The sequence below is a fragment of the Enhydra lutris genome, unplaced genomic scaffold, assembly GCF_002288905.1.
Source record: "Enhydra lutris kenyoni isolate GAN:26980312 unplaced genomic scaffold, ASM228890v2 scaffoldscaffold6, whole genome shotgun sequence".
NCBI classification, from domain to species: Eukaryota; Metazoa; Chordata; class Mammalia; order Carnivora; family Mustelidae; genus Enhydra; species Enhydra lutris.
Genome location: NW_019154090.1, coordinates 26,377,301 through 26,403,545, shown reverse-complemented (window position 1 = coordinate 26,403,545; position 26,245 = coordinate 26,377,301). Strand labels below are relative to the sequence as shown.

At 39.3% G+C, this 26,245-nt stretch overlaps 1 protein-coding gene across 3 annotated transcripts in view; it reads left to right on the top strand.

Moving 5' to 3' along the window:
* Positions 1-3,618: 3,618 nt before the first annotated feature.
* Positions 3,619-26,245, top strand: part of LOC111141852 (TPX2, microtubule nucleation factor) — a 58,179-nt gene continuing 35,552 nt past the window's right edge. Inside the window, exons 1-3 of one of the 3 annotated variants that reach the window (XM_022494696.1) lie at positions 3,619-3,691; positions 19,640-19,816; positions 21,704-21,826. In XM_022494696.1, the coding sequence (XP_022350404.1) occupies positions 19,711-19,816; positions 21,704-21,826 (229 nt within the window). In that variant the 5' untranslated portion in view covers positions 3,619-3,691; positions 19,640-19,710. Of the gene's footprint in view, positions 3,692-3,863; positions 3,950-4,428; positions 4,467-19,639; positions 19,817-21,703; positions 21,827-26,245 lie in introns of those variants that run through there. The other 2 variants (XM_022494694.1, XM_022494695.1) reach the window with 2 other exon arrangements.

Genomic DNA, 26,245 nt, shown 5'->3' with positions numbered 1-26,245 from the left:
GGTTTCCAATGTCCCACAACTACAATGCAACAGCCTACTAATTGATTTCCCTTTTTCCAACTCTGTTCTCCTTCCCTCTGCTTTCAGCACAGCAGCCAGAATTTTCCCATTAATAGCAGAGAGCTAATCAATGCTCAACACCATCCCAGGCCTTCTGCACCTCATTGAGAGTAAAAATCAAAGTCCTCACAATGGCCCACTTGGTCTTCCAGAATATCTCCTGGCATTCTTCTCCTTGTAGTTGATTCAGCCCCTGACTTGCTAACTATTTCTAAAACATGTCTGCTATGCTCCTACCTTTACACTTGCTGCTCCCTCTGGACACTCTTCCTTCAGCTATCTATATGGCTCACTCATTACCTTCTGGAGGTCTTCGTCCAAATGTCCCTGAACTACCCTACTTAAAATTACAAACCTTCTTCCCACGGATAAAGCCAAAACCGTGATGGCTAAAATTGTGGAGAGAGTGGACCAGATGTGTCGGTTTTTCCTTTCAGCCCTAAAAGGCTGCTTTGGTGATTGCAGACTGCGCAGTCATCCATTCATGAAGAATGGGAACTTGAGCCTCAGCCTAGAATGTGATCAATGCAGAAGGAATGACAGGAGATGAATCCCTTGGGTCAGGCTTACCCATTGGAATGACTTGGGAAGCTCTTGCACATATCCTGGCCTGCAGGCACTGCCTCATTCAATCCCTTACCCACTGGGCACTTTCTGCCTTGTAGGGCCTGGGCATGGCACTGCTCTGATGCCCCTGTTTTCTTAATGTAAAGCAAACTAGCTTTACCTCCATCCCCACCCAGGCCTGGCTACCCGGTGGCCCTGCAGGTCCCTAGTGTTTGGGTGATGTGTCTGCTGAAATTAAGCGGCCACAGTATAGGCAGTCCCTGGCTTTCCTTTGTCTCTGGCAGCCCCTGCCTTCCTCCTCTCCTTGCCATCCTCAAGGCCTGGAGACCTGGTGACTTTGCATATATCACCTCCTAATACACTACATTTATTTACCTTGTTTAGAGTCTGTCTTCTCCCATAGAACACCAGGTTCCCAAGGACAGAGATTTTGTCTGTCTTTTCACAACTCTATCCCCACATTTAGTACAGTGACTGACACATAGTAGGTGCTCAATTCATGCTGTGGTGACTGTGTCTTTGTGCCTCTATGTGAAAGTAGATGGGTGTGCCTCTTGGAACTAAACCTAGAAATAGAAGTCCTAGGTCACAGAGCATACATGTTTGACATTTTAATAGATGTTGCTAATTTGCCCTCTAAAGCAGGCAAACCCATTTGTTCTCCTACCCTGCAAATCCTTGATACTATCAAACTTTTAATTTGGGGCAATCTGGCGGGTGAAAATGGTACCTTCTTGTTTAAATTTAATATAAATTGAATTTAAATTGCAGTATTACTAGTTGAGGCCAATGACCTTTGCATGTCTTTTTTTTTTTTTTTTTTTTGAAGATCTAATTGGCTTTATTAAGGGATTCCTGAATTGGGCAGTATCCCATCTAGCAAGTAGAAGGGAGTTCCTGTTTGCGTTATTTTTAATGGCCAATTTTGCTTCTTCTTCTAAGAACTACCTATTTTCCCCATTTTTTCCCCTTTTTTCCCACCCAGTTTTTGTCCTTTTCTTACTGATTCATTGACTTTTTTTTGTTTATTTATATATTGGGTTCTAAGTCTTTGCTATATGTGTTGGAAATATTAAAAATTTCCTATCCCAACATCATAAACATAGTCTTTTAAAATTTCAAAAATTTTGATTTTTTTTCCCTATCTTTAAGTTGTTGTTTTTTTTTTTAAGATTTTATTTGTCAGAGATAATACTCACAAGCAGGGAGAGCAGCAGGCAGAGGGAGAAGCAGGCTCCCTCTGAGCAAGAAGCCCTATGTGGGACTCCATCCCAGGACTCTGGGATCATGACCTGAGCCGAAGGCAGGCACTTAATTGACTGAGCCACCCAGGCGTCCCCTACCTTCAGGGTTTTAATTCAACTGAATTTTGTTTTTGAAAATGGTATGGGATAAATATCTAATATATTTTCCCCAAATGAAAAGCAAATGTCTTACCTTCATTTTTTGTTTGTTTCCATCTGATTTGAAATTCTAGTCAGCATTTACTAAATTCTGATACACGTGGGTCTTTTTTGGGACTCTTAAACTTTTCTACCAGTCTTTCTTTATTGTTTAAAAAAAAATTCCTATGGCAATATCCTGGTTAAAAAAACTTTGTGGAAAACTTCACAAACATATATGAACGTGTGTGTGTGTGTGTGTATCACGAACCTGTCATTCAGCTTCAACTTATCAATTTGTGGCTAATCTTACTTCATCAATATTCCCACCTACATTCCTCCCTCTCTCCCGATTATTCTGAAGCAAATTCTAGAGTCATTTTATCCTCACCATTTATATGTGTATCTCTAAAAATAGGAAGGAGTATTAAAACAAAAACAAAACTACTCCTGCTGTTTATGTTTTGAAGAAAGGAGATGTGTTGTCCTGTAGAGTTTTCCTGTCTGGATTTTGCTGATTGTATCCCCATGGAATCAATGAACTATACTTTAAAAATTACGATAATTTAAAAATATGTTAATGCCCATGAGAGCTGGTATGGCAATCACCCGCCTCCCCCATTACTTTTCAAAATTCAGATGCCATATCTTGTGCTTTCCTCTTCTATATAAATTTTAGAATCAGTTTGCAAGTTCCAGGACAAAACCTATTGCGAATTTCATTGGAATTGCCTTGAGCTCTTCATATGGAAAATTAACAGCTTTACAATATTGGATCTCCCCATCCTCTAATAAAGTATATAATCTCCTTTACTTGTTTTTGTAGTTATATAACCAAGTTTCACAGTTTTTAATTTTCAGATAAAGATCTTAGGCTTATTTTCTACAAGGCGATCTTTTCTGCCTTGTAGCTGCAATTATTTTCTGACTGATTATTGATGATGTACAGGACCAGATATCCTTAATTCAAATTCCACCTCCTCCATTTTATTGATTTTAGACAATTCACTCAACTTCTCTGATCTTTTGTTTTCCTTTTTAAAATACGAGGATGATAAAGCAAGGGACGTAAATGGAATTGAAAGGGAAGGAGCACCCAATTATAAACCGCGGCTTTAAGGCAGTGATATCAGGGCACGGGCTCAAAAAAGACTTGGAGAGACTCCTTCACAGTTGGGAGAGAAGCTGAGGGCGAGTCTATGTTGTATACAGGGGAGTCTATATTAAAACGAATGGAATTCTTATGAACATTCAAGGCACCATGCACTACTATAGGAAGAATAATAAATTTTCTTTCGTGAAACTATTTCGGAGGTCCAGTTGCGCGCCGTTCTGTTACCTGAAGCGACTTCTTATCTCTTCAGTTGGTACCACTTCTCCCGAATAATCTGGAGTCGAGCGTTCTGGGCTTTGTAGTAATTTCCTCATTAGACTTGTTCCAAAGGGTTCACGCAGTTGCATGAGACTACATTTCCCAGGAGCCTCTCGGGCCGGTTGTTTGCTAGTCCCTCATCCTGACTTCCGGCGTCCTTGCGATCCTCTGGGCCAATCGGGAGGTTAAGGATTGCCGGTTCCCGCACTCTGATTGGTGCATTCGACTAGAGAGCTTGGGTTCAAATTTTCAACGGTACTGAATGAAGTCCCGCGTAGGATCTTCCGGGCGCTCGGTTGTCAGAGCTGAGGTGAGGTGAGCCTTGGAAAGAAACGGGGACCAGCTGGGGTGCGGCCTGCCGTTTCCCTGATTTTCGAACGGCTGGAGGCCGCCAAACCCGTAGCGCCTCCAAGCGCCTCTTGCCCCGGGCTTCTGAGGCGGTCGAATTGTGTGGGCGCCGCCCTGGCCAGGCGGGAAGGTAGTCGGGCTTCGGACGACCCTTCTTTTGGTGGCACAGGATTTTCCAGTGAAGTGTGTCCCGACCGAGACTAGCGGGCTGCATCTGGAGGTAGAGACTGTGGCCGGCCCTGGGAAATAGGGGGAAGTAGCGGTTGCGGGAGGCTGTAAGCTAGCAATGGTAACGACCATTGTTACCACGCACATATGAAATAAGCTTTCACTGGACAAAGCACTCTGCGTGCGTTTTCTCACTTAATTGTCCCACGAAGCCAATGAAGCAGGTCCTATTCTTAGTCCCACTTTTTAGAGGAGGAAACTGAGGCCCACAATCCAGATTTCAAGAAATGGATGAAACAGTAGCCCCGCCCTCAAGAAGGGTGGCTTTGGTGGAGGAAAACAGATGTGGTCACAGACGACTACATTGAAAAACTATTGTGTAAGAATAGGAAGGTAATTGCGGGAATTTCATTCCAATTGGAGTTGTCTTTTTGTTTGGGATTTAAAATTCATCCTGTTTTATCTATATCTGCAACGAATAACTAGGTATCACTGCCTTCCTAATTTTCTGTCCTAGAACATTTACAGATTGAAGAGGAAAGGACAAGGGTGAACCAGACTATAATATGGTAGGACTGTTCTGCCTCCTTTCCCTTGATGTGTGGTGTCTTTGTCTCACATATAGTTTTCTCATAGTTAAATCCGAAGGGCTTGCCCCAGTCAGCCCTGCTTAGAACCAGACAGCATTGAGGGCTCTGCTGATTTTGCTGGGAGGTCATTGATTTATGTACTCCTAGATTCATTCAGCTTTACCTTCTCTTGACATCCTATGGCCTTTCTTATCGGATGTCAGGATTTGAATTATTGACTGCTATAATAAGGATATTCTTGGGTTGTGGTCTCAGTGTATCCTACCCCCTGTCAAGCCACCCCTATATCACCCTTGGTTGTTTTGGAGTATAACTGTTAGGTGTGTGAGCTCAGTATTAAGTTGCCACTCTCAGGATAAAAGTTTTTGTGGCTCCCAGCGCGCTTAGCTAATTAATTGATTTTTGAGGGTGTACTGTGTGCTCAGATTGATGTTAGATACTCTGGATATTCAGATGTATGATGTTCTCATGGGTTTTCTGGTATGCTTGAGGAAGAAGACTGATTCAAATTCGCAAGTGACTATCTGAACAAGAAATGACAGCATTAGAGTACTGTAGTGTTATGTATTGTAGGTGCCGGCAAGGTAGAGGTGAGGGAGATCAGTGAGGGTTAAGACAGGCAAGGATGTCTTTGTGAAGCAGATGGGACCCCAACTGGCTCTTGATAAGCAGAGTTTGGTTAGATAAGAACCAAAACAGTCTTGGTGCACAGAAATTGCCCACTTACTATCTGCTGAATTGGATAGGCAGGAGGGCATTATTTAAATTGACTACAAAATTGCAGGTATGAAAAACTGGATGTATTCAACTAGGTTGGTAAATTTGTTTAGACTTTTGGGGCGCCTGGGTGACTCAGTCGGCTAAGGGTCTGCCTTCGGCTCAGGTTGTGATCCCAGGGTTCTGGGATCCTGTCCCACATCAGGCTCCGTGCTTAGCAGGGAGCCTGCTTCTCCCTCTCCCTATGCTGCTTTCACTCTCTCACTCTCTCTGTCAAATAAATGAATGCAATCTTTAAAAAACAACTTTATAACTTTTAATAAAATAGGGTGGTTTTGGCCAGCCTTATGCTTATGTCTGTATATTCCAAGCTTAATAAAATAAACTTATCCTACATTTGCAATTAGACTTCTCCACGAGACAGGATTATGTGGGAAAGTCCTTCATTTTTTGTTTAGGTGCCAGATGTTCAAAGTTCTTCCATATTACCTACATATTTTTTTCTTCAACCTTACCTGGGTCTCTTCCCTCATTCTTTTTGAATTGCTGGGGAAGGAAAGAAGAAAGGAGAGCTCTAAATGCCCTTTGGCAAACTGAATTGTCTTTGCAATGAGTAAAATTAGGAAATAGAATTGACTACTAGGAGACTGAACAGCCCAAACAATTCTATGAATAGGTCTGTATTTGAGACAGAGACCTAGAGATCAGTGGTTGGAGGTACTTGGTGCAAAAAGAATGGATAGCTGGGAGGGGTTCTGGTTATGTTCATTTGCATAGAGAGATTTGATTGGGAGGAAATTACAGATTAGTGGGAAAGGAGCTTACTTTGGAAATATTTAAAAACTATTAAAAAAAGATAATAAAAGTTTTCTTTTTCTTTCCATATTACAAGTGTGCCTACTATTTGTCCTGATGTTTGAATAACACAGAAGTGTACACTATCACCCTTGGTGTCAGTGTTCCTAAATTGCGAATTTGGAAAGTTAGTTTTAAAGTGTGAGTATATAATATTAAAGACACCACAAGACAGCAATGTATACTCAAAATGTAAGCTGAAACAACAATTAAGTTTGGGGTAGATTTATACTATTCATTTATTTATTTAAGATTTTATCCATTTATTTGACACAGAGAGAGAGACACACACACAGAGACACGGTGAGAGAGGGAATACAAGCAGGGGGAGTGGGAGAGAGAGAAGCAGGCTTCCCCAGGCAGGGAGCCTGAAGGGGGGCTTGATCTCAGGACCCTGGGATCAAGACCTGAGCTGAAGGCAGACGCTTAATGACTGAGCCACCCAGGCGCCCCAGATTTATGCTATTGAGACCTTAGCTCTTAGAGGCACTCTGGTTTTGAGAGGGGTAATCTTTGGTGTTTTATAGCCTTTTCCTATTCTCTGTTAACCATTTTTACTACAGAGAACATGAACCTGTTATATCACTTTTCTGTTTCTTCTAGGTTCTTTTTTAAAAATTAATTAATTAATTTTTATTTTTTAAAGAATTTTTTAAGGTTTTATTTATTCATTTAACAGAGAGGGAGAATACAAACAGGGAGAGCAGCAAGCAGAGTGGGAGGGAGAAGCAAGCTCTCTGCTGAGCCAGGAGCTGGATGTAGGACTTGATCCCAGGACCCTGGGATCACCACTTGAGCCAAAGGCAGCCACTTAACGAACTGAGCCACCAAGCGTCCCATCCAGGTTCTTGATAAGAAGTACTTGTTAGACTTCAGCATTTCAGAAGAGATGTGAAAAAGTATATTGCAACTCTGAACCAAGCCTGTAGGCAGGTGGACTGACGGATTAAACCACAGGTAAGGCTGTGTCCAAAGTGAGTTACATTAAAAAGAGATAAGAGGAACATTAATAATACCATCAAAAGTGTTTAATATATCTTCAAAAGTAACATACTTTGGAAGAAAATTTATTTAATATGAAAAAGCAAAAGAAAGAACTATCCCTCACTATCCTACCTCTCAGATAAACTATTGCTAACATTTTGATAGATTTCTTTCCAAATTTTTCTGTGCCCATATTTGGTTTTAAAAAGTCATACGCTAAAAATTTTCATTATATTTTTCAATATAATAATTAGGTTATGAGCATTTTTTCCTGTCGCTAAAATTTGCTACAACATTATTTTAAGATTTTTTTTGTCAGAGCGAGAGAATGAGAGAGTGTACACAAGCAGGGGGAGCAGCAGGCAGAGGGAGAAGCAGACTCTCTGCTGAGCAAGGAGTTCGGATGCAGGACTCTATCCCAAGACCCTGGGATCATGACCTGAGCGGAAGGCAGATGCTTAACCAGCTGAGCCACCCAGGCATCCCTCTACAACATAATTTTAATGGCTATGTGGTATTCCATTATATGGTTCTGCCACAGTATTTTATGCAGTGAAATTATTGGTCAAAAGATTGCATATTTATTTATTTATTTATTTATTTATTTAACAGACAGAGATCACAAGTAGGCAGAGAGGTAGGCAGAGAGAGAGGAGGAAGCAGGCTCTCCGCTGAGCAGAGAGCCTGATGTGGAAGCAGGCTCCCCGCTGAGCAGAGAGCCTGATGTGGGGCTCGATCCCAGGACCCTGGGACCATGACCTGAGCTGAAGGCAGAGGCTTTAACCCAGTGAGCCACCCAGGTGCCCCCCGAATGCATATTTTTAAGACACGGGTACATAACACCAAATTGCCTCATAAGAAAATAATGCTGATTTACATACCCACTTAATAGTGTATATTTACACAGGCATAAATTTATATTTTAAAAATATGTGATACAGTCACATGGTACAAAACTCAAAATAGTATAAAAAGTTTTATAGTTAAAAATCTTCTTTCAACCCTCTCACTGACACTTGCTGGCATCCCGTAAGCAATCACTTTTTGAGATTCTTGGGTACCTGTGTATCTACATCCCAAGAGGGATACCTTTTGTGTATTTTTTTTGGTTTGTTTTTTAAAGATTTTATTTATTTATTTGAGATGGTGAGAGAGGGAACACAGTACTGGGAGTGGGAGAGGGAGAGGGAGAAGCAGGCTTCCTGCTGATCAGGGAACCTGATGCAGGGGTCAATCCCAGGACCTGGGGATCATGACCTGAGCCAAAGGCAGATGCTTAACAACTGAGCCACTCAGGTGCCCTGCAAGAAGGATACCTTTTGAAGGATGTAAAAATCTCCTTAAGACTGCGTGATTGAGATTTCACTAGGAATGTATGCAGCCCCACTATCAACCCTTAAAAACTCTTTTGGCTTCTTACTATTGAAACAGCAGAACACTTTGATATTCTGAAGAGATTTCCTAATATTCTTCAAAGATTTCCTTTTAGTATTCTACTTTGTGTCATTATTTGGCTTGAAGGTAAATGGCATCATTGATTTTTATCCAGGTTTTATTAGTTGTTTAAGAGTAGGTTAGGGTTTGTAGAGTTGTACAGATAAATAAAGCAGAACTGAATTTGTAAGCCATAACTCACAAGTTTGGGAGAGAGATGATAAAAAATATATGTGCTTGAGGTTTCTGGACAGTGATGAATTACAACAAGTGTCCATGTGTCCTGTGCTGACTTCTAAGTGCTTGGACAGTGAAGGATTGTCATTGGATTTTAAATTGACCCAATTTTGGAAGCTTCATGCATCTGTTTCTGTAAACAGATCCAATTGCAACATAGAAGTTAGCAAACATAAATGTGGAAACACAAAGTCCATTAACTTCCTTTAGACTTAGTTTGTGACTTTGATTAACAGTTGAAATTGCATGCTGGATTATGTTGCCATTTACTGACTCCTGCTAATCCCTTATGTACAAAAAAAAATGTAGGTGTTTTTGCCCTGCGTAAGATGAAAATAACTCAACTCTATTTAACTTGTGGTACGGTAACAGGATCTCTTATCCCTTGTGAAAGTAGGAGAGGGTGTGCCTGGGAAAATGGCACCATTTGGGATGGGACCATTTAACTAATAGACTTCTAATGAAGTCTTGACTTACTTTTACTCTATTATATTACCAGTTGTTTAACTCATGATTTTTCTTCCAGTAGAAATAGGTACAGTGCAGCTCACAAAGTGGTTAGTGAAGTGCTTGAGAGCATTTGTCACACCAAAGTCTTTGTTTTGTTTAGGAGCTGCTAGTCTACTATGTCAACTTTGCTTAGAATGCACCCTTTTGCAGATTTCTCCACCTCCTCTGAACCTGCATCTTTTGATTTATAGAGGTTGTCAAGGCTAGTTATTTTTGCTTTGAGAGTGAAGAGGAATAGGACGTGATGGAGGTTAATTTCAAATGAATGTGGAAACAAGTTGCATTGCTTCTTTTGCAATCTTTCTCAATTATGTGCTTCTCCCACATTTGTTTCCCATTTCCATTTATCTCTTTCCTTAGAAAAAGTCAGTATGCATCTGTAGCTTGTAGAACTCTGAAGGATTATCTGTATCTTTTTGTTGCTGTTGTTCTTTGTGCATATCTTTTCTCCTTTTTAAAAAAAAATTTTTGACAAGTATAGTTGACAAACAATGCTACATTAGTTTCAGTTTACAACAGTGATTCAACATCTCTGTAGCTTATGCTATGCTCACCACTGTCTGTATTTTTTTTTTTTAAGATTTTTAAATTTATTTCTTTGACAGAGAGAGATCACAAGTAGGCAGAGAGGCAGGCAGAAATAGAGGGGGAAGCAGGCTCCCTGCTGAGCAGAGAGCCCGACGTGGGACCCTGGGACCATGACCTGAGCTGAAGGCAGAGGCTTAACCCACTGAGCCACCCAGGCACCCCCACTGTCTGTATTTTTAAGCATCACTTCCACCAGCTCCCCTTCTCTACACTTCCACAGTGATCTTGGTTTTTTCCCCTTTTGTAGCAAAGATCACCCTGTATCACAATTGTCTGTAGTCTCCACTCAAATATGAATTTCTTTTTTTTTTTTTTTTAAGATTTTATTTATTCATTTGACAGACAGAGATCACAAGTAGACAGAGAGGCAGGCAGAGAGAGAGGAAGGGAAGCAGGCTCCCCGCCAAGCAGAGAGCTGGACTCAGGGCCCGATCCCAGGACCCTGAGATCATGACCTGAGCGGAAGGCAGAGGCTTTAACCTACTGAGCCACCCAGGCGCCCCTCAAATATGAGTTTCTTAAGGGAAGAGATTATAGTTATCCTTTTATTTATTTATTTATTTATTTATTTTTAAAAAATGATATTTATTTGGCAGAGAGACAGCAAGAGAGGGGACACAAGCAGGGGGAGTGGGAGAGGGAGAAGCAAACACCATGCTGAGCAGGGAGCCTGACGTGGGGCTTAATCCCAGGATGCTGGGATCATGACCTGAACCAAAGGCCGATGCTTAACGACTGAGTGACCCAGGAGCCCCCTATATGTATCCTTTTAGTCTTTGTTCTCTGGAAACAAAAACGAGCTATATGATACGATGATGGCTTTTAATAGGCAGTTCTAAAAGGAACCTTAAGTAGTTCATAATATGGGAAAGCCTTTTTCCTCAGTTCTGTTGTAGGATTATTGGTCTGAAAGAGCTATTTCTTCACTCAGAATATTTCTAGTTTTGCAGGAGTCTAGAGCTGTGGTGGATTTAGATAATTTTGAAATGTGAAGCTGGTTCTTTTGCTTGGCAGTCTTATTTGTTTGGGGGAATGTGGTTGACGCATGTGCCTTTTTTCTTTCCTTTTTTTTTTTCAGTGAGACCTGTTGACAGAAATTCAATCTTGATTAAGGGGTGCAGGAAGGCATCCAGTTCCCATCATGCCTGGGGCTCTCTCATTTAAACAGTTGGCCCAGGCCCTGGGCTGTTCCTTTTCCCACTAGGCCTTGTGCTTTTTTAATTTTTGAAGGTTTCACATCTTAATTTTATTATTTGTGGGAGAAGCAGCATGGTGAAACCGGCATAACCCAGTAGTTACTTTTGGTTTTGTTCATGTACTTGTGATGTCACCTTTTATTGAAGAGTCAGACTTCTCAGTATATATATTTTTTGTTTACTTGTTCCCTTTTTAGTAGGGTTGGTGGGGATGATCTCCTGAGTTGGTCATACTAGACCAAAAGATAGCTTAGAAGAAGCTTTTTAGGGGCGCCTGGGTGGCTCAGTGGGTTAAAACCTCTGCCTTCGGCTTAGGTCATGTCATGATCTCGGGGTCCTGGGCTCTGCTCAGTGGGGAGCCTGCTTCCCCCCCCCTCTCTTTCTGCCTGCCTCTCTGCCTACTTGTGATCTCTGTCTCAAATGAATAAATAAAATCTTAAAAAAAAAAAAGCTTTTTAAAAAAGAGGTAATGTTAGAAAAATAGTATTTTGGTTTTAAAGTTTTCAGCTAAATAAAGATTAGGCATATTTAAGTTTGGGCCCCTTGCCTTTTGACCCCCATCAATCAAATGCACTCTTAGACCTCAGAAGATATCCCTCCATCTGATTAAATACCCTCCTCTTTGTCTCTTTTACTCTAGAATATCCACTGAGAGGTTCAGACTAACTTCCATCTTATGTAAAGCAAAAACTTTATATGCAAGAATACAAACTAAGAAAAAGAGAAATTAAGGGGGGGTGGTTTACTTAGGAGATGATTCAGCTCAGAGCTTTCCCAGTGTATTTAGAATAGGCTTCTTAATTTACCAGTATTCTTTTATGAACAGTTTTTAGGAATACTTATAGTTACATGTAAAGCAGAGTTAATATTTGCATTTGTCTGACAGATTAGTATGATTTGGTTACATACTTCATCTTTGAAGTAATGTTGTAGGAAAAACCTGTTCATTATATCAACTCTAGATTTTTGGAATCTCACAGACCTGGTCTTAAAACTCAACACAGGGGGCGCCTGGGTGGCTCAGTGGGTTAAGTCTCTGCCTTTGGCTCAGGTCATGGTCTCGGGGTCCTGGGATCGAGCACCGCATCGGGCTCTCTGCTCAGCAGGGAGCCTGCTTCTCCCTCTCTCTCTGCTTGCCTCTCTGCCTCCTTGTGGTCTCTCTCTCTGCAAATAAATGAATAAAATTAAAAAAAAAAAAAAAACTCAACACAGCTACATACTAGTTGGTAATCTTGGAGTAGGTTAATTACTGTGAACCTGTTTCCTTATTTGTAAAATGGTGATGATGATATCTACCTTGTATATTGTTGATGAAGTTTAAATGAGATGATTTATATCCAATGCCTGGTACAGTGCTTGGCCTATAGTAAACAGTATTTGGAAGTTATTATCTACAAATGGTTTTATCCCTTGTTCCTTAACATTTCCTACTGAGCTACATAAATATCTATCTTTTAAATAAATATGAGAGTAAATAAATAAAAACAAACAAATAAATACATAAAAATACACACACACAAAGAGGGGTGCCTGACTGGCTCAGTTGATAGAGCACATGGCTCCTGACCTTGGGGTTGTGAATTCGAGCCACATGTTGGGCATAGAGATTATCTAAAGAAAAAAATCAAGTAAATATGAGAGGTAGTAGATCTGAGTTCAAATGCTGGCTCTGCTACTTCATAGCTGTGTGGCCATGAATAAGTAGTAAGTCTCTCCTTGCCTCAGTTTTCTCACCCGTAAAATGAAGATAATAACAGTACTTAAACTTCACAGGATTATTGGAGGATTTAGTGAGTTAATACATGTAAAACGCTGTGGAAAACAGTGTCTGGCATGCCATAAGTACTCAATAATTAATAGCTATTATTATTTTTAACTTTTTTCAAGTTTAAAGTCTGATGCTCCACTGACTGAGCTATCCGGGCTCTTACTTTTTTCAAGTTTATATACTTTTTATTAAGTCAATACCCAGGAGCATTTTGTTTTTATACAGAGACAATTAAAAAAAGAAAGGATGGATAACATTTGGATAAGTGAAGTTAGTAGCTAATTTATAGACCACATAAATGGGAAACGTTATTTCCAAAAATCAAGAGGTTTAGCAATTATTGCTGGATTACCAAGAGTACTTAATTAATAAAAAATTCCAGAAAGCCCAGTGACTTACGGACTGTATACATCAATTTAGGGAGAAATAAGTACTGCTTAACTAGTTCTTTAAACTGAAAAGGTATACATTTATAAAACATTCAAAGAGTATAAAAGTTCATATAGTGAAAAATCTTCCCCTGACCCAGAACTCCTAGCTCTCTTCCCAGACTGTTAACACTTTTATGTCTCCTTCCACAATAGTCTTATGTGTGAACAAAGGTATATATGAGTCCCTCTGCTTCTTTTTAACATGAATGGGAGTATGCACTTTTATGTTTTGCTTTTCTTAATAGCTCTTGGAGCTCATTGTGTACACATATCATCACATATGCAAAGTTACCTAATATTAAAGTTACTTAATATTTTATTATATGATTGTGCCATAATTTATTCAACCAATCTTCTATTGGTGGAATTTTGGTTTTTAGTTTTTTGGCTTTTATGAACAATACTATAGTATTTTTACATTTGGCAAGCTCTATCAAAAAGAAAAATACAGTTGCCCTCCAAAGAGCGTAGCTGTTTAGCTCCATAATTAAAAAAAGAAAGAAGAGTGTGAGGGTTAAATTTGAATACTTTCCAGGTGGTTTTCATTTGCATGCTTTGGTGGAAATCATGATTTTTAGGAAGCTAATTGGGGTTGTTGCATATTACATTCCTGCCTCTTCCCTCCCCCAACTTTAGTAGTCTTCATTACATTCCTGCCTGGGAAGTGTTCCCAGTGACCTGGGTTAGGCATTAAGATCATGGGAATCCAAGATTTTCCCATGTCTTCCAGCATGTTTGTTCACAAGAACAGGAAAACTTATTCCTTGCAGCAGGGGAATTTTAACCACTGTCAGTCACTGGGGAATCTTTCAGTGAATGAAAGTTTTGAATACAAATGTGGTCAAGGAGAGGAGAGGTATCAGGAGGTCTAAAGGCAGTGATGATACTGTAAGAACAGTAGTGTATTTTATAGCACTTGAAATGCTTTCTCATTTGTTTATGGGAAGTAAGTAGGCCGAAAGGTGGAGTGACTTGCCTTTGTCATATGTATCTAGTAAATGCCAGAGATAGGTCTAGAATTCTGGACTTCTATGTTAGTTGGGATTGTTTTGGGCTATAAATGACAGAAGATGTGACTATAATGACTCATACAAAAAGTATTATTGTCTGGAGGTAGGTGGTTGCTGATATTTGATCAGTGGTCAGGTCAGTGGCTCAGCAATGTCAGGTCCAATGTTATTTACTTGGCCATCCACTTGTTTTCATGAGCTGCTATATCTCTAGCCATTGCATTTGCAAGAAGAAAGGTGAAGGAAGAGGGCAGGAACAAGGCTGTGGTTGTATGAGGAAAGTAAGTTTTCCTGCGAATCCCTCAGCAAATTCCTACTTTGTTCTCATTGGCCAGAACTGTCCATAGCCACTCTAAGCCTGGAAGGTGGTGATCAAGGTGGTGACTTTTGTTATAATAGTAGGTGCTTCCTACTATTTAGATGATGTTCAAAGAAAAATATTTAATCATAGCTTAAGCCATATTAATTTCTAATTCTCTTTATACTTAAACTTATGCAGTGTAATTTAAATATTTTTAAAAGTTGAATGAAAGTTTATTTTTTGTTTTATTTATTTATATATTTTTAAAAACATTTTTTTAAAAAGATTTTATTTATTTATTTATTTGACAGAGACAGTGAGAGAGAACACAAGCAAGGGGAGCAGCAGAGGGAGAGGAAGAAGCAGGCTCTCCACTGAGCAGAGGGCCTGATATGGGGCTTGATCCCACGACCTTGGGATCATGACCTAAGCCAAAGGCAGATGCTTAGCCAACTGAGCCACCCAGGCACCCCTAAAACCTTTTTTTTTTTTTTTTCAAGATTTTATTTATTTATTTGACAGAGAGAGAGATCACAAGCAGTCAGAGAGGTAGGCAGAGAGAGAGGGGAAACAGGCTCCCTGCTGAGCAGGGGTGGGGGTGCTCAATCTCAGGACCCTGAGACCATGACCTGAGCCGAAGGCAGAGGCTTAACACACTGAGCCACCCAGGCGTCCCCTCAAAACATTTTAAAATTTAAACTCAATTAATTAACGTATGTATTATTGGTTTCAGAGGTACAGGACTGTGATTCATTAGTCTTATATAATACCCAGTGCTCATTACATCACATGCCCTCCTTAATGTCCATCACCCAGTTACCCCATCCTTTTATCCCCCTCCCCTCCAGCAACACTCAGTTTGTTTCCTATGATTAAGGGTCTCTTACGGTTTGTCTCCCTCTCTGGTTTCATCTTGTTTTATTTTTTCCTCTCTTCCCCTATGATCCTCTGTTGTTGTTGTTGTTGTTGTTGTTTTTCCAAAGATTTTATTTATTTGACACAGAGAGAGATCACAAGCAGGCAGAGCAGCAGGCAGAGGGAGAGGGGGAAGCAGGCTCCCCGCTGAGCAGAGAGCCCAACATGGGACTTGATCCCAGGACCGTGAGATAATGACCTGAGCCGAAGGCAGAGGCTTTAACCCATTGAGCCACCCACTGTTTTGTTTCTTAAATTCCACTTATTAGTGAAATCATATGATAATTATCTTTCTCTGATTGACTTATTTTGCTTAGCACGATGTAATTTAAATATTACATACCATCTTATTTATTGGGTGTGCCAGAACCTTAGCTCCTATCTAGATTTAAGTTCCTTTGTATCTGAGGCTAGATCTACTTGTATGAGACAGAGTCTTATCCTTGGGTATTAGTGAGAAAGGAGCTCCAGTATCATCAAGCCCCTATCTTCAGGCCCCTGGTGAGTGTATAGTAAGAGTGGACTGCTAACAAATGGCTTATTGAGTTAAATTGAACAATGAAAGTAGAAATAGGGGAAAGTGAAAAATTTAGAATGAGAATAATAAGGACTCCTCTGTTCAGGGCAAAAGACTATGGAGAATGGATCTACTAGGAAATACAGTACTATTATGCAGTTAAAGGCCTTATTATGTTAATATGCTTCTCTAATTCACAGGGTGAGAGGGCAGAATAATGTGGAAAGCATTGTAAAGGAGTTAGGAGCCTCTGTTCTAGATCTACTTCTGCCATTATATAACTGTGCGATATTGGGCAAGTCATTTCTTCAGCTTCCTCTTGTAGGATGGGAATAATAATTGCTGTTTTACAGGATTGTTGAGAGTATTAGAAATAATATGAATTTAGTACTTCATGGCACCTAGTACATATAATAAGTACCTTTGGTAACTGTTTTTACCATGATTGTTAGTATTTCTGTCATGTGACCTTGAAAGAGCCTTTTTTGCTTTAATCCTTATCTATAAACTGCAAAAGTTAGGTGTTGTTTAAGATTCCTCCCAATTCCAAAATAATTGTCTTTCTACCTAAGTACCTCAACTGGGGCATTGTTATAAAGGTGTCCGTGGAGTTCTGACTGCAGTGAGTTAATAGGAGAGACCATGGGAAGATGAAGTTCTCTGGTATATAGATTGATGTCATTAAGTAAACCAAGTATTTATTAGAACAAATATTTCTGAGGCACTCAAGTACCTTCTGAATTACCCCAGTCCACTGAGAGAAGCTAATGAAATATTGGCCAAACCACTGAGCAATGAAGTTGGGTGTAACTAAGCTCACAATTTATCTCAGAGAATAGGGATGGTGGTAGAATATAAAGAAAAGGAGCACTGAGAGTTACAGTGCCCAGAACTGGTGATGGTTTGGGGAACTGGCAGACCTCTCTGGTAATACAAGTAACTATTGCTCTTTAGAGGAACGTTTCCACATAAATGCAGCCATTCCATTTTTTTTTTTTAAGGTTTTATTTATTTGAGAGAGAGCACGAGCTGGGGTGGGGGAGGCAAAGGGTCTGAGGGAGAGGGAGAAGCAGACTCCCCGCTGAGCAGGGAGCCTGATGCAGGGCTCGATCCCAGGACCCTGAGACCATGACCTGAGCCTAAGGCAGACACTCAACTGACTGAGCCACCCAGGTACCCCAGATAGTCTTCTAGTAGTGTCTTTAAAGCGAAAATATTGGGAAATACCTAAAAATATGGGATAAGTAAATTACGGTACAGTCATCAATTGATAAAATACCCGTATGTATTGACATGAAAAACGTTCAAAATATGTGAAGCAGATTCATATATATGTGTGTATATGTATAGAGAGAGAATGAGAGAGAGATAGATTGAAACAGCGTGGCATTGTAGATTATTATTTTTTTTAATAAAAGGTGTTTTTGTGATCTAATTTCTTTAATGAGCATGCATTTTTATAATAAAATAAAAGCTTAAAGAAGATACTTAATAAATGTATATTCAAGGGGCACCTGGGTGGCTCAGTGGGTTAAAGCCTCTGCCTTCGGCTCGGGTCATGGTCTCAGGGTCCTGGGGTCGAGCCCTGCGTCGGGCTCTCTGCTCGGCGGGGAGCCTGCTTCCTCCTTCTCTGTCTCTCTGCCTGCCTCTCTGCCTGCTTGTGATCTCTGTCAAATAAATAAAATCTTTAAAAAAAAAAGTTTATAAATGTAAATTCAAGTGATTACTGGTATCTACTTCTCTTCCAAGATACAGAATATTTTAAGTACATGTTGTTCCCTGGATGAAGACAAATGGCTCACTGAGTTTCATAGGGAAATTATTTGCCAGTGAGTGTGTCCTTCAGGCTGTTTTTCAGACTACTTTCAGAAATTTTCTTAACCACAGAGGGCTAGAGTGGGGATTGACTTTAAACCCACACAGGTTTCTACAGGGCAGTGTAGAACTTTGTATATAGGAGTAGGGATGGGCCCCTATCTTTGACTTGTTCCTTTGATCTAATCGGCATGTGCCTTTTTTTTTTTAAAGATTTTATTTTTAGCAATCTCTACACCCAATATAGGGCGTGAACCTATAACCCTGAGATCAAGAGTCACATTCTCTACCTACTTAGACAGCCAGGCATCTCCTTTTATGTATTTCTTAAAGTTTTTCTTTTCATGCCCAGGAATAGTATTTTTATGAAGATATTTCTAAGGAAAGAAAGCCTGTAGTTGGCAAAATGTATTGAGCTCTTACTATATATAAGGTCCTGTTCTATGTACCTTGACGGATGAGGTATATACAAGTGAGTAAAATCCATCCTTGTTCTCAGAAACTTACAGTCTTCTAGGAGAGGCATTTGTATAGTTAATTAACATAGAATTGGATGGTAAACAAAGCACTATGGCTTTGGAGAGGCAACAGTTTGTATGATAGGTGGAGTGTGGGAAAGTTTGTAGAGAATTAAATTGAACTTTGAATGATGAGTAAGATTTTATTATTTATTTATTTATTTAAGATTTTTATGTATTTATGACAGAGATAGTGAGAGAAGGAACACAAGCAGGGGGAGCTAGATGGGGAGAAACAGGCTCCCTGTTGAGCAGGGAGCCTGATATGGGGCTTGATCCCAGGACTCTGGGATCATGACCTGAGCCAAAGGCAGACGCTTAACGACTGAGCTACCCAGGCGCCCCGATGAGTAAGATTTTAGTTGGTAGGTATAAAATTTAATGGCGTGTTTCAGAAATTGAATTATTCAGGACAGAAATTGGATTATCCAGGGCAGAGAGAGAGAAAGAGAGTAAATTGGATATTGGAGAGGCTAGAAGTGAGAAAATGGTAGATTGAGGGAAAATAAAATAATTAATGTAAAACACCCAATATGGTGCTTGCCTGGCATGTTGTAGGTACTCATCAAACTTTGCTTCTTTCTAATTCCAACATATTTATCTCAAGGGGTATCTTCAAGTTACCAAAAAAGAAAAGTTGTCTTTGGGGTGCCTCACTGACTCCGTCAGTAGAGAATGCGACTTTTCATCTTGGGATTTGAGCCTCACGTTGGGTGTAGACATTGCTAAAAAAAACACAAACAAACAAACAAACAAAAAAACCTTTAAAAAAGAAGAAAAAGAGGGGCACCTGGGTGGCTCAGTGGGTTAAAGCCTCTGCCTTCAGCTCAGGTCGTGATCCCAGGGTCCTGGGATCAAGCCCCGAATCGGGCTCTCTGCTGAGCAGGGAGCCTGCTTCCCCCCTCTTCTCTGCCTGTCTCTCTGCCTACTTGTGATCTCTGTCAAAGAAATAAATAAAATCTTTAAAAAAAAAAAAAAAAAGAAAAGAAAGAGAAAAAGAGAAGTTAACTTTTATTTATTTGCTTGTTTATTTATTTATTTGACAGAGATCACAAGTAGGCAGAGAGGCAGGCGGGGGGGGGGGGGGGGGGAGGCAAGCTCCCCGGGGAGGAGAGAGCCCAACAAGCGGCTGGATCTGAGGACCCTGAGATCATGACCTGAGCCAAAGGCAGAGGCTTAACCCACTGAGCCACTCAGGTGCCCCAGAAGTTAACTTTTAGTTTGGTTTGAAAAGTTAGGCAACTTGTCCAGATCATTTTCAGAATTGCACATGTAGTAGTAAAGGCAAAGTACCTGCTGGGGAATCAGTACCTTAGATTAATGTACAACTGAGTTTCTGACCATTTCTTTCATTAGAAGGTGATCTGTTGAAAGAAGTGACACGAGTACTGGGGAAAATCTGCTCTTCCGTGCCAAGGCAGGGGACAATGTCGCAAGTTAAAACTTCCTATTCCTATGACGCTCCCACGGACTTCATCAATTTTACCTCTTTGAATGATGAGGAAGATACCCAAAACATAGATTCTTGGTTTGGTAAGTGTTGACTTTCTCTGGCCATTCTAAGGATTAGTGGCTTGCTTTGTTCTGAGTACCTTTCAAAAAATAGAAGGAATTGCAAGAAAATAACTAAAATATAAATTCTTGTTTACACCAAGATACTTTATCATCCATGATATGATAGAAATAATTGAAATGCCCAGTGTTTTGGAAATGGACTATCAGTACAAATTAATGTTATTTTGCAATTAAGAATGATAAGTGTTTAATCTTTAGGGATATATGGGAAAATCCAGATGAAACAAAGTTCAGTGAAACTCTAGCATTCAAAACATTCTGTCGTGATGGCAGCCACATAAAAACTTGCTCTACTATCATTGGGCACAGAATATAATATTATAGCTAGGATATTGACATTTATAGAATCTACCTATCTTAACTCAGATTTCCTCAATTTCACTTGTACTCATATTCATTTATGTAGTAAGTTCTATGCAATTTTTAATCACCTGTGTAGGTTTGTGTATCTACTCCCACTGTCAAGATATTGAACAGTTCTAACAGATCTAATATCACAAGGATTCTTGTGTTACTTTTTTGTAACTGTAGTTACCTCCCTCTTACTTCGCTTTACCAATTCTTTTTTGGCTGGAGGGATTATGCTACTTAGAACCCAATCCCCAAGCAGATGGGATCACCTGATGTTGGGTAATGTGATTTGACACAAACTCTGACACCAGTCCAACAATAAATAAGGATGTGGTTATATTTTCATATTACTTTGTAATAATATGGTGAGATCACTGATATGTCAGGTTAGTAGTTCCTAGAATCTCTTCGTTTTTTACTTTCTCATGTCTTTATCCTCCATATTAAAAGAAAATCAGTATGTAATGGGAGAAAAAAATGAGTCCCTTGCAGCTGCACTTATTACTTATAATGCAGTATCCAAATGTGATGGCACATGCCATTCTCTTCTTTAGTAGTATGCCGGGGGGATCCTGAGAGGAGGGATCTGTTGAAAGTGGTGTTGAGGAAGGGTGGAGAAGAGGGCCAGCTGCCCTACAGGGGTGTTCCCTGTGTCTCTGCTTTACTGAAAGAAACCCCAAGGAGAAGTCTGGGTTGTCTATTCCTTTATCTAAGTTTCTTTAAAAAAAAAAAAAAAAAAAGGAAATATTAGTACAATGACACTATTAAATATATGTAGAAGAAAAATTAACCCCACTATTCTTTCAAAACCACCTTAGTTCTAATATATTATTTTCTAATTCTCTTCCAAATAATCGTATCTCTTTACATATTTGCAGTCAGGGTATGTGTGCTCAGTGTTATTTGCTGGGCGTCACCATATTCCTGAAGCTTCTGTCTGTTGATAGGCTTTTGGTAGAAGAGACGTTTCACTGCTTTGGGTTAACTTTTGGGCACAGCAGAACCTAAGATAAAATTCCTGAGAGAGCCTAGGTCTGTTCCATCCTCACACACCCACCTCTTGCCACTGTGGGTGAGGAACCTCAACTCAAATAGACCATAGTACTTCCCTTGTAAGCCCTGCAGATCTTAATAGCTACAGTTTTCTTTGAGAGGAACACGATGTATTAGGCCGGTTCATGCTTGTATGGTCCAAATGTGTATCAAGTAAAAGTAAGTAGCTATTCACAATGCAGAGTCTGCACTTCTTTTCTATGATACATTGTTCAATGTTGCCAGTGTTTTAGTGGTAGTTTTGATAGTTTTTACAGTCTCTATCTCTGACATATAATGTATACTCATTTCTTTTTGATCACTAGAACTTTGTACTTGCCAAATGAATTGCAAGTGTACCAGTAGAAGGGTTTAGGCCCCATTTAAAAAACTGTGCAGGGTACTGATTTATTTTACTTCCTTGCTGATTGTTTAAATGATGACATTCTTACCTTTTCACAGAGGAGAAGGCCAATTTGGAGAATAAGTTTCCTGGAAAGAATGGCATAGCAGGGCTTTTTCAGGGCAAAACCCCTCTGAGGAAGCCTAATCCTCAGCAAGCTATTGTCACGCCTTTGAGACCAGGTAAGAAAGATCATCTTAGAAAAAAGGTCCTTGGTAGAATGGTGAAACAGTGTATTAAGAGCCTGAGGGATCTGGGGAATTACCTAAATGTTGTATCCTTTGGTTTATTATTGGTGAAGTGGGCTACTTCATTTCATGGTGAATGGGACACTAATGATGCACTATACTTTTTTTTTTTTTTTAATCTCTTAGAACTTAAGCTAACATTGACTTTTATTGCCAGATATATAACTCTTCTCTTTTTATGACAAGATTTAACCTAACCTGAGTCTGACTGGGAACAAAACAGCAGGAGAGAAGAACGTACTGTTTGCCATTGTACAAGGATTCTTTGAGTCATGCATCTGATTTTAAAAGATAATTGACATTTAGACTGGTGGTTACTAAGTCTGCAGAATATTGTCTGTTTGATCAGAACAAAAGAAGCATTTTTTTAAAGAACAAAAGCATTTTTAAAGAGATCATAAATACTTAAAAATGATTCTTTTTTTGAAATAATAGCTATATTTAGATATAATTCACCTGTACAAACCACCTAAAGTTACATTTCCATGAGTTTTTTTTTTTTTTTTTAATGGCTTGGTATTTATTTTATTTTATTTATTTATTTTAAAAATTATTTTTATTAACATATAATGTACTATTTGCCCTAGGCATACAGGTCTGTGAATCATCAGGCTTACACATTTCATAGCACTCACCGTAGTCCGTGTTTTTTTATAGTATATTCATAGAGTATTATACAGCCATCACCACAATTAATTTCGAACATTTGACTGTGACTCTTATAGGTAAATCTGAAACTGGCTTCAATTAGACCATTAACTAGAGGAGTCATACCAGGAAATAGCTGTATTTTTAGTGAACTTTTCTAGTTTACAGAGTCTAAGCTACTAGGATGACTTTCAGATAATTAATTCATGAGTACAGATGACATCTGTTGAATTTGGGATCAGGACAAGGACCCTGAATTTTTGCATCCACTCTCTTTCTTGTAGAAGGTATTAGAAGTGTATGGCTTGTTTCACTTGACATGTTTACGATGCCTGTGGCCTGAGTGCTGTATCCTCAGGTGAATTTCATTAGTTCATTATGTGTGGCAGATTATCTGTTGCTTTGGTGGACTTTGTACTTTCTTGAATTGAGAGAATATATAATACTACCTAATTTGTCAGTTCAAGACTGTTTTGTCAACGGTGTGCCCCAAAGCAAGAGACTTCTTCTGGGCCTGTCATGTGCCAAAGACCATACACACTGCTTATGTGCATGCCCCTTAGACCCCTCAGAGTCTGTGTTCTTTCCTATTACATATTCTCACCTATTAGTTTTGTTCCCTCTGCCTCTTAATATAAATGAAAAGTTCCTACTCGTCATTCAAGGTCCAGCTCAAATACCCTTTTTTCTCTAACTAATTTCCTGTATTTGTGTTCCCAAAGTTCTTTTCATACCTCTATTTTAATTTCAATTTCCTATTGTATTGCTAATACAAAGGCATACGACTAATTTTTATATACTGATTTTTTTTTTTTTAAGATTTATTTATTTATTTGACGGAGAGAGAGAGATCACAAGCAGGCAGAGAGGCAGGCAGAGAGAGAGGGGGAGAAGCAGGCTCCCTGCTGAGCAGAGAGCCCGATGCGGGGCTCGATCCCAGGACCCTGAGATCATGACCTGAGCCGAAGGCAGAGGCTTAACCCACTGAGCCACCCAGGCGCCCCTTATATACTGATTTTTTATCCTGCTACCTTCTAAACTCACTTAATCGTTTTAGTAGGTTTTTGTAGACTCCATCAGATTTCTTTTATTTATTTCTTTTTAAAGATTTTACTTATTTATTTGAGAGAGAGAGAATGTGAACGAGAGAGATAGAGAGCATGAATGCGCATGCACAAGCTGGGGTTGGGGTTGGGAGAAAGGGAGAGGGAGAAGCAGATGGCCGGCTGAGCAGGAAGCCAGAGGGGGTTTCTATCCCAGGACCCTGGGATCAGGACCTGAGCCGAAGGGAATGCTTAACCAACTGAGCCACCCAGGTGACCCTAGATTCCATCAGATTTCAGATGATCATGTCATCTGCAAATATCCCTTATTTATTTATTTATTTATTTTTGCAAATATCCCTTTTATTTCTTTTTCTTGAATATTGCATTGACTAGAGCCTTCAGTAAGATATTGATAGGAGTGGAAAGGGTAGACATGCCTGTTGTGGCATTTAGGTTTTCACCATTAAGTATGACATTAACTGTAGTTGGGGGTATCTGGGTGACTTTGTCAGCTGAGCATCTGACTCTTGATTTTGGCTCAGGTTGTGATCCCAGGGTGGTAGGATTGAGCCCCGCCTCAGGCTCTGCACTCAGTCTGGAGTCTTCTTGTCCCTCTCCCTCCTGCTCTGCCATCCCCTCAAATAAATTTATCTCTCAAATAAAAAAATAAAATAAAATTTTTAAAAAAGTGTGCTGTTAACTATAGTTTTTTTCATAAATACCCTTAATCAGGCTGAAGAAGTTCCCGTCTATTCTTGCTTTGTTGATAATTTTTATTTGTCATGGATGTGAGATTTTGTCAGATGTATTTTCTGCTTATATTGAGATGATTATATGGTATTTTTCTTTTTTTGGTCTGTTAATATGTTAAATTGCACTAATTTTCCAATTTTTTTTTTAAAGATTTTATTTATTTATGTGACACAGAGAGAGAGAGAGATCACAAGTAGGCAGAGAGGGAGGCAGAGAGAGAGGGGAAAGCAGGCCCCCCGCAGAGCAGAGAGCTCAATGCGGGGATCGATCCCAGGGTCCTGGGATCATGACCTGAGCTGAAGGCAGAGACTCTAACCCACTGAGCCACCCAGGTGCCTCAAATGTTAAGCCAACCTTGCATTTCTGGGATGAGCTCCAGTTGGTCATGATGGTATTTTTCTATGTTTTTAGGCTCAGTTTGCTACATTGTTGTCGAGGATTTTTCTTATATTATTGATGAGGGATATTGGTCTGTGGTTTTCCTTGTGAAGCCTTTGTTTGATTTTGATAGAGTAAAGCTGGCCTTATTTTAAATATTCCCTTCTTTTCATTTTTCCTGGAAGAATTTGCATGGAATTGATATTATGTCTTAAATGTTTGGTAGAAGTCAGCATTGAACCCAACTGGGTTTGAAGTTTTCTTTGTAGAAATGTTTTTAACTACAAATTCAATTTCTTTTCTTTTTTTTTTTTTTTTAAGATTTTTATTTATTTATTTGACAGAGATCGCAAGTAGGCAGAGAGGCAGACAGAGAGAGAGGAAGAGAAGCAGGCTTCCCTGCTGAGCAGAGAGCCTGATGTGGGCCTTGATCTTAGGATCCTGGGATCATGACCTGAGCCTAAGGCAGAGGCTTTAACCCACTGAGCCACCCAGGCGCCCCTACAAATTCAATTTCTTTAAGAGATATAGATGATCTCTTCTTGAGTGAGTGTTGGTAGTTTGTGTTTCTATTAGTTCCAAATTACCTGTTATATAGAAGTATATTATTTAATTTCCAAATATATGGAGGGGGGATTGGTTCTAGAAATCGTCTCTGTTACTGATTTCTTGAGGGATTTAATTCCATTGTGGTTAATGAACATTACTTGTATGACTTGAATCCTTTTAAGTGTTTTGTTTCATGGCCCAGAATATGGTCTGTCTTGGTAAATATTCTGTATGCACTTCAAAAGAATGTGTATTCTGCTGTCATTGAGTGGAGAGTTATATCAATGTCTATTTAGATCAAGTTGGTTGATAGTATCGCTCAAATCTTCTATTTCCTTATTGATCTTCTATCTAACTGTACTGTCTGTTATTGAAAATGGGGATATTGAAATCTTCAACTATACTATTGAATTGTCTATTTCTCCCTTTAATTTTTTTCAGTTTTTCCTTTATGTATCTGGGGCTTCGTTATTTTATATATATATGTTTGCTATTGTTATGTTCTTCTGATGAGTTGACTGCAACATATTTTTGTTAATGAAGTTTTACTGAATACAGCCTTACACAATTGCTCATATGACTTAGATTCTTACTGATTTTTCTGTCAATTTGTTCCATAAATTAGAGGGAGAGATTGAAATTTCAGGCTATACTCAAGGTTTTTTCTATTTCTTCTTCTACTTTTTGCTTTGTGTGTTTTGAAGGTCTCTTATTCGATACATAAATATTTAGGTTGTTTTGGCATCTTGAGGAATTGATCATTTTATCATTTTGAAATGGTCATCTTTATCTCTGGTGATATTTTTTGCTCTGAAATCTGCATTGTCTGATGTTATATCCATCCCAGCTTTCTTTTGATTAGTGCTAGCATGATGTATCTTTATATTTTAAGTGCATTTTTATAGGTAACATATAATATATATTTTTTAAGATTTTATTTTTAAGTAATCTCTGCACCTAATATGGAGCTTGAACTTAT